Raw genomic sequence first — 12,776 nt, 5'->3', positions numbered from 1 at the left:
ATTGTATCAAGCTATTATGAAAGGAAAGGAGGCTCTTTATTTGATTCAGCAGGGCTGTTTTAGGGAATCTTGTGGCACAATTTGGCACAGTTTGGAGACCAAAAAGGGCTATCCTGACAAAAACATTGTAGAATTGGAATGCTTTGAGATATTTACACCAAATCTTTACCAAAGGTAGTCAGGACATTCAGGAACCAGAAACAAGAGTCATTTCCTCTATATCTGTTGTGGCTCATCAGGAAAACAATCCATAACTTGATTTTAGTTTTTTTTTTACATTTTTTGCACATTATTTGTTGAAAATCAGTATCACATACTGGATTTCTGTGAACTCTGACGGCTTGGTCGATATGATGCACTTCTCTACTTTAAACAAAACTTTGAACCATACTTGTACCATTTATAGTTTTTGAGATAAAGAGCTGTTTTTTCTACACTGGTTAAAATATGCGAGAATGACCTTTTTTTGCCCTTGACATTAACAGGAGTTACACACTTTCACACTAACCCTGTTCAGGTGGATCAGGGCCACGTTCAAAGTTTGCACCATTTTGCTATGGTGCAAAACATTTCCATGTTGAACGATATGTTTGTTTCATGGTGTGAAATGTTTTGTAGCGGCTTTTGAGGTACGTTGGTGATTCTGCATTTTCATTTGGCTACATACAAACTCCTGTCACGCGGATCCTAATCGGTTCGCAGAATTCTTCAGGAGAACACACAGAATCGCCATCTCAGCCAGTAACAACCTGTAGCAAACACTTTGCAACCGGACGTTCAACACACTACCGTTTCTTTGCTACCTTTTAGGGCTGTTGAATGTGCCCCAGGTAGATCAGTTTCTACCTGAACCAATCAGCACTAAGCCTTTGATTGGATCAGGTGTGCGAGACTAGAAACCTTGCAGGAACGGAACTGGAGAACCGGACTGGGGAACACTGCAGTAAACTGTCAGCGGCCTGCAGGAACTGAGTTCATTTTAACAACTAATCTCACCTGTTTTAAAAAAAGTTTCACCAAAGTGAGTTATGGCTTTAACAGTGCAAACGGCCCAGTCTATAATACTTCACATAATCCATAACCCTGACACTCCAAAATAACAACGTAATACAAAACTCACTTCCATTTAACATGAGTGGAATTAAATCATGAAGGATTTTCTACAGAATATGGCTCTCAGAGGAACTGTGATAACAAGCTCTGAAGCTGCTCCTCATCAGCAAATTTCTTATTAATTTAATTTATATTCATTATTTCCTCTTCCTGTTGTTGATCAGTCCAGTGGAAAGAACTTCATAGGTTTTGCAGAGAGCAGCTCTTCGCTCCTCCAGTTCCTCCACAGTGACACTTCAGTGAGAAAATCCTCTGAACATCAAAACACAACAACAGCATCACTGTTCCTTCACATCATAAAGACTGAAGCTACTTCTACCTTTGGATCGGAGAAATAAATAAACACTTTTTGGCACCAGGAGAAGGCTTTCACTCCACAACGATTTCTAGACATTTTCAGGAGAAATCTTCACCTGAACTTTATCACTCGACAGTTCAGAAGTCTCAGTGTGCAGAGAGTCTTAACACTTTAACTTCAACAGACTTTCATGTCTGCAGCCATTTTGTCAGAGTCTGTGTCACTTTTTTCAAAATGGTGGCGATCTGATTTTGGAACGAAGTTCGTCGCTGTCCCTGTTCCCCGATGAAGGTAACGTTGCCCAACCCCCGTTGCTCAACCCTGTTGCCTTCTTGTCTTGTTGCCTTTAATAATACTAATATTTCCTCTGTGCTCCTCTGTTGCTCTGTGCGGGGGAATAGTCTTTTCTGAGAGGTCAGAGGTCAGTATCAGAGTGGTGTGTGGAGCAGGCTGGTGAGAGACCAGGTTACCAAGGCAACAGAACCTGTCTGTGTTTCCTGGTGTTGTTTGGTGTGGTTGTTGCCATGGTGACAGGTTAAATAGATTTGGGCTGGTACAGATGCCGTGTATTTTGACATCACCAATCCATTGTTTTCAATGTAGACGTTTAAAAGCGAGGCTGAGGCGGTCGAGGCCACAGTGACGCTTTGTGATAAAAAGATTTGCACGTTGCAAACAATGCAAACTGTCTGCATGGTTGTTGTGAGTGAAACTGCGTTGCCTTACAAACCTCAACCTGTTAACTCAAAGTGCTGCAGCAGCTCAGTGTTGCTGCTGCTTCCTGCTCTGTGGATGTTGGTTGAAGCTCGTTCTTCTTCTACTGTATGCCTGCTGCACGAGCGCACACTGGATTTCCTTCTGCAGCTCTGAACCCTGCAGCCTGCAGCCTGCCTCAGTGCCCTTGAGCACAGGATGCCAGTGTGCTTCACCCTGTTCAGATGTTTTAAGATGCAGCATCTGTACCAACATTAGACTGGAGCAATGACATCATCACTCTGCATCTCCTCTGCTGTTGATCCTACCAGTTACTACCAGAAAAACCTCCTTTCCTCTCATCTCCTCTCCTCTCCTCTCCTTTCCTTTCCTTTCCTCTCCTCTCCTCTCCTCTCCTCTCCTCTCCTCCTCTACAGACAGATATTGATCTGTTTGGCCAGTTCTCTGTCCAGGTCGTGGATCAGCGTGTCAAAGTCTTTCAGACTGAGTCTGCAGCTGAACGGAGCGTCAAAATCTACAAACTCATCCACATAGAGCCCGCCTCCTGCTCCGGACGGCCACGCCTCCTTCTTCTTGTCCTCCTCCCCGCTCTCTAGGAAGACAACAACAAGGAGGGGACAGTTAGCATCATAGAGGAGTCAGACCGATAGGAGCAGAACAACAAGTAGGGGTCAGACTGATAGCAGTAGAACAACAAGGAGGAGACAGACTGAAGGAGCAGAACAAGGAGGAGACAGACCAAGAGGAGCAGAACAACAAGGAGGGGTCAGGCTGATAGGAGCAGAACAACAAGGAGGAGACAGACCGATAGGAGCAGAACAACAAGGAGGAGACAGACTTAAGGAGCAGAACAACAAGGAGGAGTCAGATTGATAGGAGCAGAACAACAAGGAGGAGTCAGACTGATAGGAGCAGAACAACAAGGAGTGGTCAGACTTTCCTCTCCTGACCAAGACTTCTTGATGTCAGTCTGTCAGATTCGTTACCTCCTTCACTCTCACTTCCTGCTACCTCGTCGTAATCTGCTTCCTGCCCAGACAGGAAGTCCCGCCCACAGATGCTCCAGTCTCCAGCATAGCGGTTGATTGGCGGGGGGCTCTCCAGCCGGGCCAGGCCACGCCCACGCCGTGAAACCACCACTTCCTCCTCTGGGTTCTGGGGTAGAGCCAATCGCAGGGTGGTACGGCGCTGCTGCTGCTGGCCCATGGGGTTATGGGTAATGGAGGGGGAGGGAGGGGGGGAGGGAGAGATGTCGATCTGGTCGTCTGCTGGGCCTCGACCAGTCGGCACTGGAGGAGAGAGAGGAGGAATACGATTGGATAAAACTATCAAAATAAGATGTTGGACAGAGAAGATAAACAAGATGGTGGCCAGAGGGGATAAACTATAATAATAATAAACTTTATTTATATAGCACTTTTCTAAATCGAGTTACAAAGTGCTTTACAACAAGAAAAAATAAAAAGAACCACCAAAATAGAAAAGAACACCATCTAAAAGAAGGAATACAATGAAATGGAATATAATTCAATTCAATTCAATTCAATAAATCTTTATTGTCCCCGGAGGGCAATTCTGGTGCAGCATAAAAAACATGGGAGAAACATACTGTACATACGACAACAACAAAAACACTATAAACAGCGAGTAATAGCAAACATCAAGTTAGCAAAGTGCAATGAGTATAAAAAAGTGCAAGTAGTAAAATATGCAAAGTGCAACAATGAAAGGTGGACTATAGTTGATGGCTGATGGCAGCAATTGCCTTAGGAATGAAGGAGTCTTGAGCTCTGGAGCTCCTGAGCCTAGGGAGCCTGTACTTCCACCTAGAGGGCAGAAGGTGGAGCTCCTGGTGCAGGGGGGGCGGGACGGGTCGGCCAAGATGGAAGTGACCTTTCTGACCAGGTGTCCGCTGTACAGAGCGGAGAGACTGAGCTGGGACACCCCTGTAATCTTAGAGCAGGTGTTCACCACTCTCTGTAGCTTTGTCTTGCTCCTCACTTTAAGATTCCCAAACCAGCAGATCAGGACAAAAGTTAAAATTGATTCAATAAAAGATCTATAAAACAGAGTCATAACTGTTTTCTGAATAATAAGTCTGGATTGAAAGGTCTAAAATGCAGCTTTTGCAGATAAGTAAGACAAAAACAAATTACCAGATTTTTCAGTGGACCTTGGTGTGGCAGGAGGACCTTCAGCCTCGGCCCTGTGGTTTTAAATGCAGAAATCTCTGCAGTGTGTGCGCTCTTCACTTTATTTCACTCACTACTATTCAGGAACCTGCTGATTAAGGAAAGGCTAAAGACCCAGCTCTTTTGCGAACACCTTCTCACCTGATGGACTGTGTAATTACTAAAAAAAATAAATAAATAAAAATCTTTATCTGCCTCTATGCACTCCATGCAATGTCTCTATGCTCTGTCTCGTGGCTCCTCTGTCCTGTCAGAGCAGATCTTAGCTTTATGGCTCTTACTCTCATTGTTCTCTCCTGACTAGATTCTTGCTTGTGTATTAAAATCTGATGTGTACGTCGCTTTGGATAAAAGCGTCTGCCAAATGGGAAATTGTAATTGTAATTGCTGATATTTACTAGTCATATTATGCTTCAGTAAAGCAGAAATATTACACATTTAACCTTTATTGTCAGAGACAAGACATAACATGGGCCATGTTGCCTCCCTCTCCGGGTCTGAGTGGGACATAGAGCTGAGTGTCGTCAGCATAACGATGAAAGTGGATACCATGATAGCATGTAGATAGAGAATAATAAGGGACCTAACATTGACTCCTGAGGAACACCACACGAAAGGATTAGAATGGCAGCTGTTCTATTCTATTCTGCTAAACTGGTGAAACTGGCTGGTGTATTATGGGATGTAGCAGCCACTATAGATACTACAGATATAACAGTATAACTTCCTGCTGTGTCTCACCTGGCCACAGCTGCAGCAGGTAGTGCAATGCCTCAATGTGTCGCTTAAAATCCACAGCGCTCGCTATTTCTTCACTGTGAGAGAAACTCTTCCCTCCTTCTCTCCCTCCTCTTCCTCTCCCCCCTCCTCCTCCTCCTCCCCCTCCTCTCCAGGCCTCCTGTGTCGGGGTGAGGAGCACCGGGCCGAAGCAGACGGCGAGGTTCTGGTGGGTCATCCTGTTGGCCGAGCTGAAGGACGCCACCAGGCTGAGATGGTCGAGCAAGAGAGACAGAGTGGCCTGCAGAGAGAGAGAGAGAGAGCAAGAGAGAGTGAGAGAGAGAGAGAGAGAGAGAGAGAAAAGGATAGGAAAAGGCCAAAGAAGAAGAGGAAGTGGGGGAAGAGAAGAGCAAAAAGAGAAGTAGTCTAACAGTTCAGGTAGATAGAATTGAAAACGAATAGAATAGAATAGAATAGAATAGAATAGAATAGAATAGAATACTGTCCCTGCCATCTCTGGAGCAGAGTACAGTACAGTGGAGTATGGCAGGCCGTTTTGTCATTTATTTCCTAAAATGCTTTAGTCACTAAAAATGTTTGTTATGAGAGTTTTTTACAGCAGAGTACAGTAGTAGTACAGCAGGGTACAGTACTGTTGTACTACTGCAGTAGTACTCGGTCCTACCCTCTCTGGTGCAGAATAGAGTTCAGTAGAGTACAGACAAACACAATCCTGCAGTAATACTGCAGCAATACTCAGTCCTACCCTCTCTGGTGCAGAATAGAGTACAGTAAAACACAGTAGTAGTACTGTAATAGTACTGCAGTAGTACGGCAGTAGTACTCGGTCCTACCCTCTCAGGGGCCGGTAGGCAGGCCAGCAGGCCCACGGTGGTCTGGGCCAGTGGGGGGTCAGGCGTCGCAGGGGGGGCGGGGGGGGGGCGCAGGGTCATGGCCTCCAGGACGACCTGGTACAGAGTTCTGGTGATGAGCGGGGACGGCAGCTCCCGCAGGTAGTCCTTCAGGATACCTGAGGAAACACAGGACCGAGTCACTGAACCTTGAGTCTGAGTCCAGTCCTGAGTCATTAATGTTCCAGTCTGAGTCCGAGTCTCCGAGGTCATGTCTGAGTCTCCGAGGTCATGTCCGAGTCATGTTCAAGTCACTAAGGCTCATGTCCGAGTTACTAAACTCACCAAAGTTGTGTGTGTGTGTGCGTGTGTGTGTGTTTGTGTGTGTGTGTGTGTGTGTGTGTGTGTGTGTGTGTGTGTGCGTGTGCTGCTGACCTGTGATGACGTTGATGTCGGGGTAGAGGTCCTCACTCAGGCAGACGGCTGAACTGTTCCTCTCAAACCAATCTCTCAGTTCCTTCTTGACCGCAGCAGAACCACACAGTCTGTACAGACCCACCACCTGGATGGACGGACGGATAAATAGATAGATAGATAGAGAGATAGATTGATAGATAGATGGATAGATAGATAAATAGATAGATAGATAGATAGATAGATAGATAGATAGATAGATAGATAGATCGATATTTACCTTCAGTCCTCTTCTTTCTATCTCTGCTACAGTTTTCTGGATCAGTAGAGGGATTGGAGATGTAGATCCTTCTTTCTCCACTAGATGGTGCAGCTCCACCCCAAACACACTGGGAGGCACTGACACATCGCTGCTGGGCTGGAGGAGGGGGATTATTATTATAAAGGAAGTTTTTATTATTATTATTGCTATTGCTACTACAACTGGCAGCAGTAGTAATAGTAGTAGTAGTATTATTGTGTGTACCTGTGTGTCCCATTGTTCCCGTAGCGACAGTTTGACATACAGAAGACCTCTGGGCTCCAACTTCACACACAGCTGCTGACTACGACATCCTGAGAGAGAAACATAGACACAGACAGAGAGAGAGACATAGAGAGAGCGAGAGAGAGACAGTGTGGCAGACAGAGAGAGAGAGAGAGAGACAGTGTGGCAGACAGAGAGAGAGAGAGAGAGAATAAGGGTCTTCCTCAGTTTGTGTTCTTGAGCGTTCTTCATACTTATTAAATATGTAAATGAAATATGAAAAATTATAACGAATAATAACATGAACATAACAGTAGCTACAGTACGGTCAGTATTACATGAATAAATAATGATAACATCATGATAAAATCATAATACTTTAATGTAATGCACCTTTAAAGAGCGGTGGAATAGAGACTCCACCCAGACAGCAGACTCTGTTCCTGGTTGGACCGCTTGACAGGGAAGCCTGGCTCTGATTGGTCCCTGATTTAGCCCCTCCCACTCCTTGTGGATTAGCTGGAGAGAGATGGAAGATGTTACAATCTCTACTCCAATACAACTGAGAGGTTTCTAATTGAGGCTGAACATATATTAGAAGTATTTAGTAGAAGTTGTTGTTTTAGTATTAGTAGCAGTATAGTAGCCTAGTAGTAGTAGTGGTAGTAGTAATATCAGTAGTAGTAGTAGTAGCAATGGTAGTAGTAACAGTAGTAGCAGTTGTAGTAGTAGAAGCAGTAGTAATAGTAATAGTCATGATAGTAGTAGCAGTAGAAGTAGTAGTAGTAGTAGTAGTAGTAGTTATTCTAGTAGTCGTGACACTAGTCATATTAGTAGTATTAGCAATAGTAGCAGTAGTAGTAGTGGTAGTGGTAGTAATAGTAGTAATATTACTAGTATTTACCTGCAGTACCTGGTGTCAGTATTACCAGGCGGAGCTGCTTGGCTCTCTCCAGCTCCAGGTGGAAGGCGTGGTTTAGCGAGAGGGCGGAGCCTCGCAGCGTCAGGAGGGCGGTCCTCGCTCTCGTCACCCCGTCTATCTGGATGGCCAGGAAGACTTCCTTACTGCACTCAGACCTGGGGCGAGAGACAGAGACACAGAGAGAGGGAGAGAGAGAGAGATGAACACAAAACTGATATCTACTTATTTATGTTTTACTTCTAGTCATCTGTTGATTTGTATAATATTACATTATACTGCTTTGGCAGCACTGGTTTTCTTCCTGTCATGCAAATACAGCAAATCTGAATTGAACTGAGCTGAACTGAGACAGCAAGAGAGCAACAGAGCCATATAGAGAGAAAATTCAATGCCACGATATTCAGTTCAAATACTGTATGTGCTATTCAGCCTCCAGGTGGCACTGTCAGCATATAAGTCAGCATTTAGTATATAGTTGTACTAGGACTAGTGGCAGTATAGCAGCAGTATCAGCAGTAGTAGTAATTGTAGCAGTGGTAGCAGTAGCAGTAGTAGTTGTAGTAGAAATAGTACTAGTAAAAGTAGCAGCCTTCATCAGTTGGTGTTAGCTAGTTTTATCTTGTGTTATCTGGTGTTAGCTAGTTTTATCTGGTGTTAGTTGGTGTTAGCTGGTGTTAGTTTCAGCTGGTGTCAGCGGTCGTGGCGTTGTGTTTGTACCTGCTGGTCTTCATCTCCTCCAGGCCCAGCAGATGGACAGTCAGTAACCCAGTGACCCGCTGGGCGCATCGCGGCAGGTCAGAGCCCACGTACAGCCGGAAGGAGCTGACGTCGCATGCTGTTTCCTGGGACGCCGCAGGGGGAAGGGCCTGTTGCCGTGGCAACAGCTCAGGGGAGTCCCCGTCGCTAAGGTAACCTGAAAACAAAACATTTCCATTTTACATCCTAATCATTTTGCTGACGGTGTTATCCAGACAGATGTGAGCGAGGAGCTCACGTCTGTGTTGGCACATGGCTGTTGATGTGTGACGACACAGATCCTCTAACCATAAGGTCAAAAAGGATGGAGACAGAGCTGTATGAAAAATAAACACATTTTTCAACCAGGCAGGCAACAAGAGCAACCAGCTGAATTCAAGCTAAGAAGAAATAGTAGAATCTAAGAATTTTACTCTACAGCAACAACTCTAGAACGTGTTCAGGAAGAACATATCAATCACAAAATATGAAAAATGACAGCAATGTCTGTGTTTACCTGTTTGACCAGAAGATTGCCCTCTTTCGGATCGTCTGAGGGAATGAATCACTTCCACTACACTTTTATAAATATATCTAAATATACCTGCATGTATTTACCTCCTTTACTAGCAGAGCGCCCTCTAGAGGACCGTCGGAGCGGTCTGGCCGGAGGGGCGGAGCTATCCAGATGATATCTGCTGATCACGTTCTGATTGGACAACGATGATGACGCCGTGTCCTTACTGGTTGATGACCCCTCATCCCCGCCCCCTCCCCCTCTGCCATCGTTTCCGTGGCGATGAGCGCGTGAGGAGGAGCGAAGGCTGAGTTTGCGTCGGAGTTCAGGAAGTTTCTTCATCTTCAGAGACAGTTTCCTCACTGTCCCTGGAGACCGCAACCTGTCAATCACACTGCCGGACACGCCCCCTTTCTTCTGGGAGGCAGGGCTAGACTCTGAGGGAGGGGAGTCTGAGAGAGACAGGGAGAGAGAGACACAGAGAGAAAGAGAAAGAGAGAGGGTATCTATGTGCTTATATATTGTAAAATTTCGAAAATCCATTGACATCAACAGAAAAATCCTTTTTTTTAACTTTCTGAAAAGTGACTGGAGTTACAGCCGAACTGAGAATGTTTTTAAAAGTGTTTTAAAGGTGGATTTCCACTCCAGTGAACAGCTTCATATCAAAACTAAACTTTTTACAACCAAATCTAAATTGTCTCCACGACAACTAAGAAACAGACAAAACCATTTTCATAGGTCCCTTTAAATGCCCCTTTTTTCATTTTAGATGAAATGCTAAGATGCAGCCTATCAGTCTAATAGTAGTACTGCAGTATTACTGTGGTATATGCTTTGTCAGATACAAAGAAACATGGTATTCCATTTGAAAATGTATTGGCGGTGGTCATGTAGCACTGTAGTTAGAGATGTTCCGATACCATTTTTTCCTTCTCGATACCAATTCCGATACCTGAACTTGCTTATTGGCCGATACCGAGTACCGATCCGATACCAGTGCGTTAAAAAAAAAAATATATATTATTATTTTTTAACAGCTGTATACTACTAACCCTGTATGGATGTGATATGATTGCTATCATTGTTGTCTGGCCTGGCTCAGGTTAAACCCTTTGTAAAACATGAACAAATACAAACAGAGAATGAATGCCATAGAACTTTATTATCTAGTTCGTCTGAAAAACTGAAAAAGAACATAAATAAATACATCTAGGAATAAATAACAATTACTTTAAAAAACTGTTAAAGTGCAGTCACAATTTAGTAAAATAAAAGACATTTAAAATTTTAAATAGTACAGTAACAGTATACATTTAGTATATAAGTATAGATTTCCGGGAAAACGGCCGTTTTATCCGGGTGAAACTACTTTAAAGTTGATTTTTTCCGGGGCTAATAAATTAGGCTGCGTGATATCTAGGGCTGCCCCCTAATAGTCGTCCAAACCTTAGTCATGAGAAGAGTCTTAGTCGACCAAGTTTTCATTGGTCAGTTAGTCAGGAAAAAAAAAGAAAAAAAAAGAAGGATTGATAGAGTAAATATCCTCCAACCGCCAGACAAATTAGGTTAACTATAATTTAAACAAACATTCCAAATAATAATTATAATGAAATGAATCTACTCTGAGGCAAATTTATCTTTCTTTATCTGTCCAATTGTTCACACTAAATCTTCCATCGTTTGTCAAACAAACAGAAGCACATGGCTAATTATTATGCAGAATGACATCATCTGCATAATAATTAGCCATGTGCTTCTCCAGGTGCAAGGAAGCTGGCTGTTGGACCTCATGGTCAGATATTTACTCTAACAATCCTTCTTCCCTGGTTGAAATTCTGCAGCGTTCCATGCAGCAGTGATATTAAGATGGTAGTGAGGCTTCATCCCCTAAGAAGAACAATCTGCTCACGTTTTCTTCATGGAGCACATGGTCTGATGTTTGGAGCAGCAGAGTGGTGTAGCTGGTAAGTTACCGGAGGTCAGTTCAGACAGCCATATAGGCTACAGTATATATACACAGATACAGTATATATACACAGATACAGTATATATACACAGATACAGTATATATACACAGATGCAGTATATATACACAGATGCTCCCAATCACCCGGGGGAAAGAGGGTGTGAAACATTAGGAGGCAGCAGGGCCACTGATTGCAGGCCATGAATCTTTCTAACTGCAGGGAGAGTGTGTGTTTCCGGAGCAATGGCCGTTTGTTTTCGGGATAACGGGCTGTCGGACAAATGGGCTTTCGGTCCAATGGGACATTTTTCGGACTATTGGGGTTTCGGAATAATGGGCCGTTGGAACAATGGCATATAGCCTAATGTTAGCCACCTAGCATGGCCGCTCTATGTTCAGTCTCCTTGCTGGTTGGTCTGACACGTTCAGAATCATTACCACGTTTGCCGTTAGCTTTGTCGTTAACAGGCGGCTCACTGGTTGTGTGTGCTTGTAAAATTTATATTTTAAAGGCTCATTATTACGGTTTTGTATTTCTCTGTCGATTAGGAAAATCTTTGGTCGGGGGCAGCCCTAGTGATATCGGATCGGTGCATAGACTCGCGTACTCGCCGACACCTGATCCAGCATTTTAGGCTGTATCGGAGGCATTTCTGATACTGGTATCGGTATCGGAACAACTCTAACTGTAGTACAGTAGTAGTCCTGTAGTAGTCCTGTAGTAGTACTGTAGTAGTACTGTATGCTGGCCAAGTTGAGGTCATTCTGTGAACGTATTGTCCCTGTGACTTCTCTGACTTCCTGTCGTCTTCCTACCTGTGTTTTCTGCTGTGATGTCATCAGTATGGTGGCTGATGTTTGGATTGGCGCCTTCCGGTGGACAGTCGCTGCTCTGACGCTCTGCTGACCCCGCCCACGTTCCTCCTGGCTCCACCCTCGTGTCTCCCAGCCCCGCCCTCCTCTGCGTCCCCCCCTCCTCCTGGTCGTCTCTCCTCCTCCAGACCTCCTCCTCCTCCCTCCGTGGCGCTCCATCCTCCTCCTCGGGGATCGGGTTGTACCAGATGTTGCTGCCGCTCTGCTCCTCCGGCCCGCCGGTCTCGTCCGCAGCCTGGGACTTTCCCGATGACAGCACCCAGGCTCGGCTGCTGCGCTCCAGGCTCTGCAGGTACGCCCGCTGGCCAGACAGCTTGGCACTGCCAGAGGAGGCGGGGGGGTCGGCCACGCCCCCTGTTGGCTGGGAGGCTTCCTGCAGGGGAAGGCAGGGGGTGGCGCTCAGATCCCAGTCCAGACCAACACACATCCTGTCAGCACGCTGGTCCGCCTAGGAGCACAACAACAAGGAGGGGTCAAACTACTAGGAACAGGACAAGAAGGAAGGCTCAAACTACTAGGAGCAGAACAACAAGGAGGGGTCAAACTACTTGGAGCACAACAACAAGGAGGGGTCAAACCACTAGGAGCACAACAACAAGGAGGGGTCAAACTATAAGGAGCCAAAAAAGGAGGGGTCAAAATACAAGGAGCACAAAACAAGGAGGGGTGAAACTACTGGGAGCAGGACAACAAGGAGGGGTCAAACTACTGGGAGCAGAATAACAAGGAAGGGTCAAACTACAATGAGCACAAAACAAGGAAGGGTCAAACTACTAGGAGTAGGCGGGGTAAAACTACTAGGAACAGGACAACAAGGAGGGGTCAAACTACTAGGAGCACAACAACAAGGAGGGGTCAAACCACTAGGAGCAGCACAACAAGGAGGGGTCAAACTATAAGGAGCCAAACAAGGCGGTGTCAAAATACAAGGAGCA

The 12,776-nt window shown here is 45.1% G+C and overlaps 1 protein-coding gene across 1 annotated transcript in view; it reads right to left on the bottom strand.

Moving 5' to 3' along the window:
• Positions 1-2,535: 2,535 nt before the first annotated feature.
• The window catches only part of LOC139643957 (rho GTPase-activating protein SYDE1), a gene marked incomplete at its 5' end in the record, with an annotated part of 11,264 nt that continues 1,023 nt past the window's right edge, over positions 2,536-12,776 (bottom strand). Inside the window, 12 exons of the mRNA XM_071519280.1 lie at positions 2,536-2,717; positions 3,112-3,414; positions 5,059-5,335; positions 5,889-6,064; positions 6,321-6,447; positions 6,580-6,717; positions 6,826-6,914; positions 7,219-7,332; positions 7,730-7,902; positions 8,465-8,660; positions 9,101-9,436; positions 11,785-12,289. Coding sequence (XP_071375381.1) covers positions 2,536-2,717; positions 3,112-3,414; positions 5,059-5,335; positions 5,889-6,064; positions 6,321-6,447; positions 6,580-6,717; positions 6,826-6,914; positions 7,219-7,332; positions 7,730-7,902; positions 8,465-8,660; positions 9,101-9,436; positions 11,785-12,289 — 2,616 coding nt within the window. The remainder of the gene's footprint in view (positions 2,718-3,111; positions 3,415-5,058; positions 5,336-5,888; positions 6,065-6,320; positions 6,448-6,579; positions 6,718-6,825; positions 6,915-7,218; positions 7,333-7,729; positions 7,903-8,464; positions 8,661-9,100; positions 9,437-11,784; positions 12,290-12,776) is intronic.

The sequence above is a fragment of the Centroberyx affinis genome, unplaced genomic scaffold (assembly GCF_046629955.1).
Source record: "Centroberyx affinis isolate AG114_WGS23_722 - 3 ecotype Tasmania unplaced genomic scaffold, CSIRO-AGI_Caff_v1 ptg000679l_1, whole genome shotgun sequence".
Lineage (NCBI taxonomy): Eukaryota > Metazoa > Chordata > Actinopteri > Beryciformes > Berycidae > Centroberyx > Centroberyx affinis.
The sequence above is the reverse complement of the archived record's forward strand: the minus strand, read 5'-3'. Positions and strand labels throughout refer to the sequence as shown.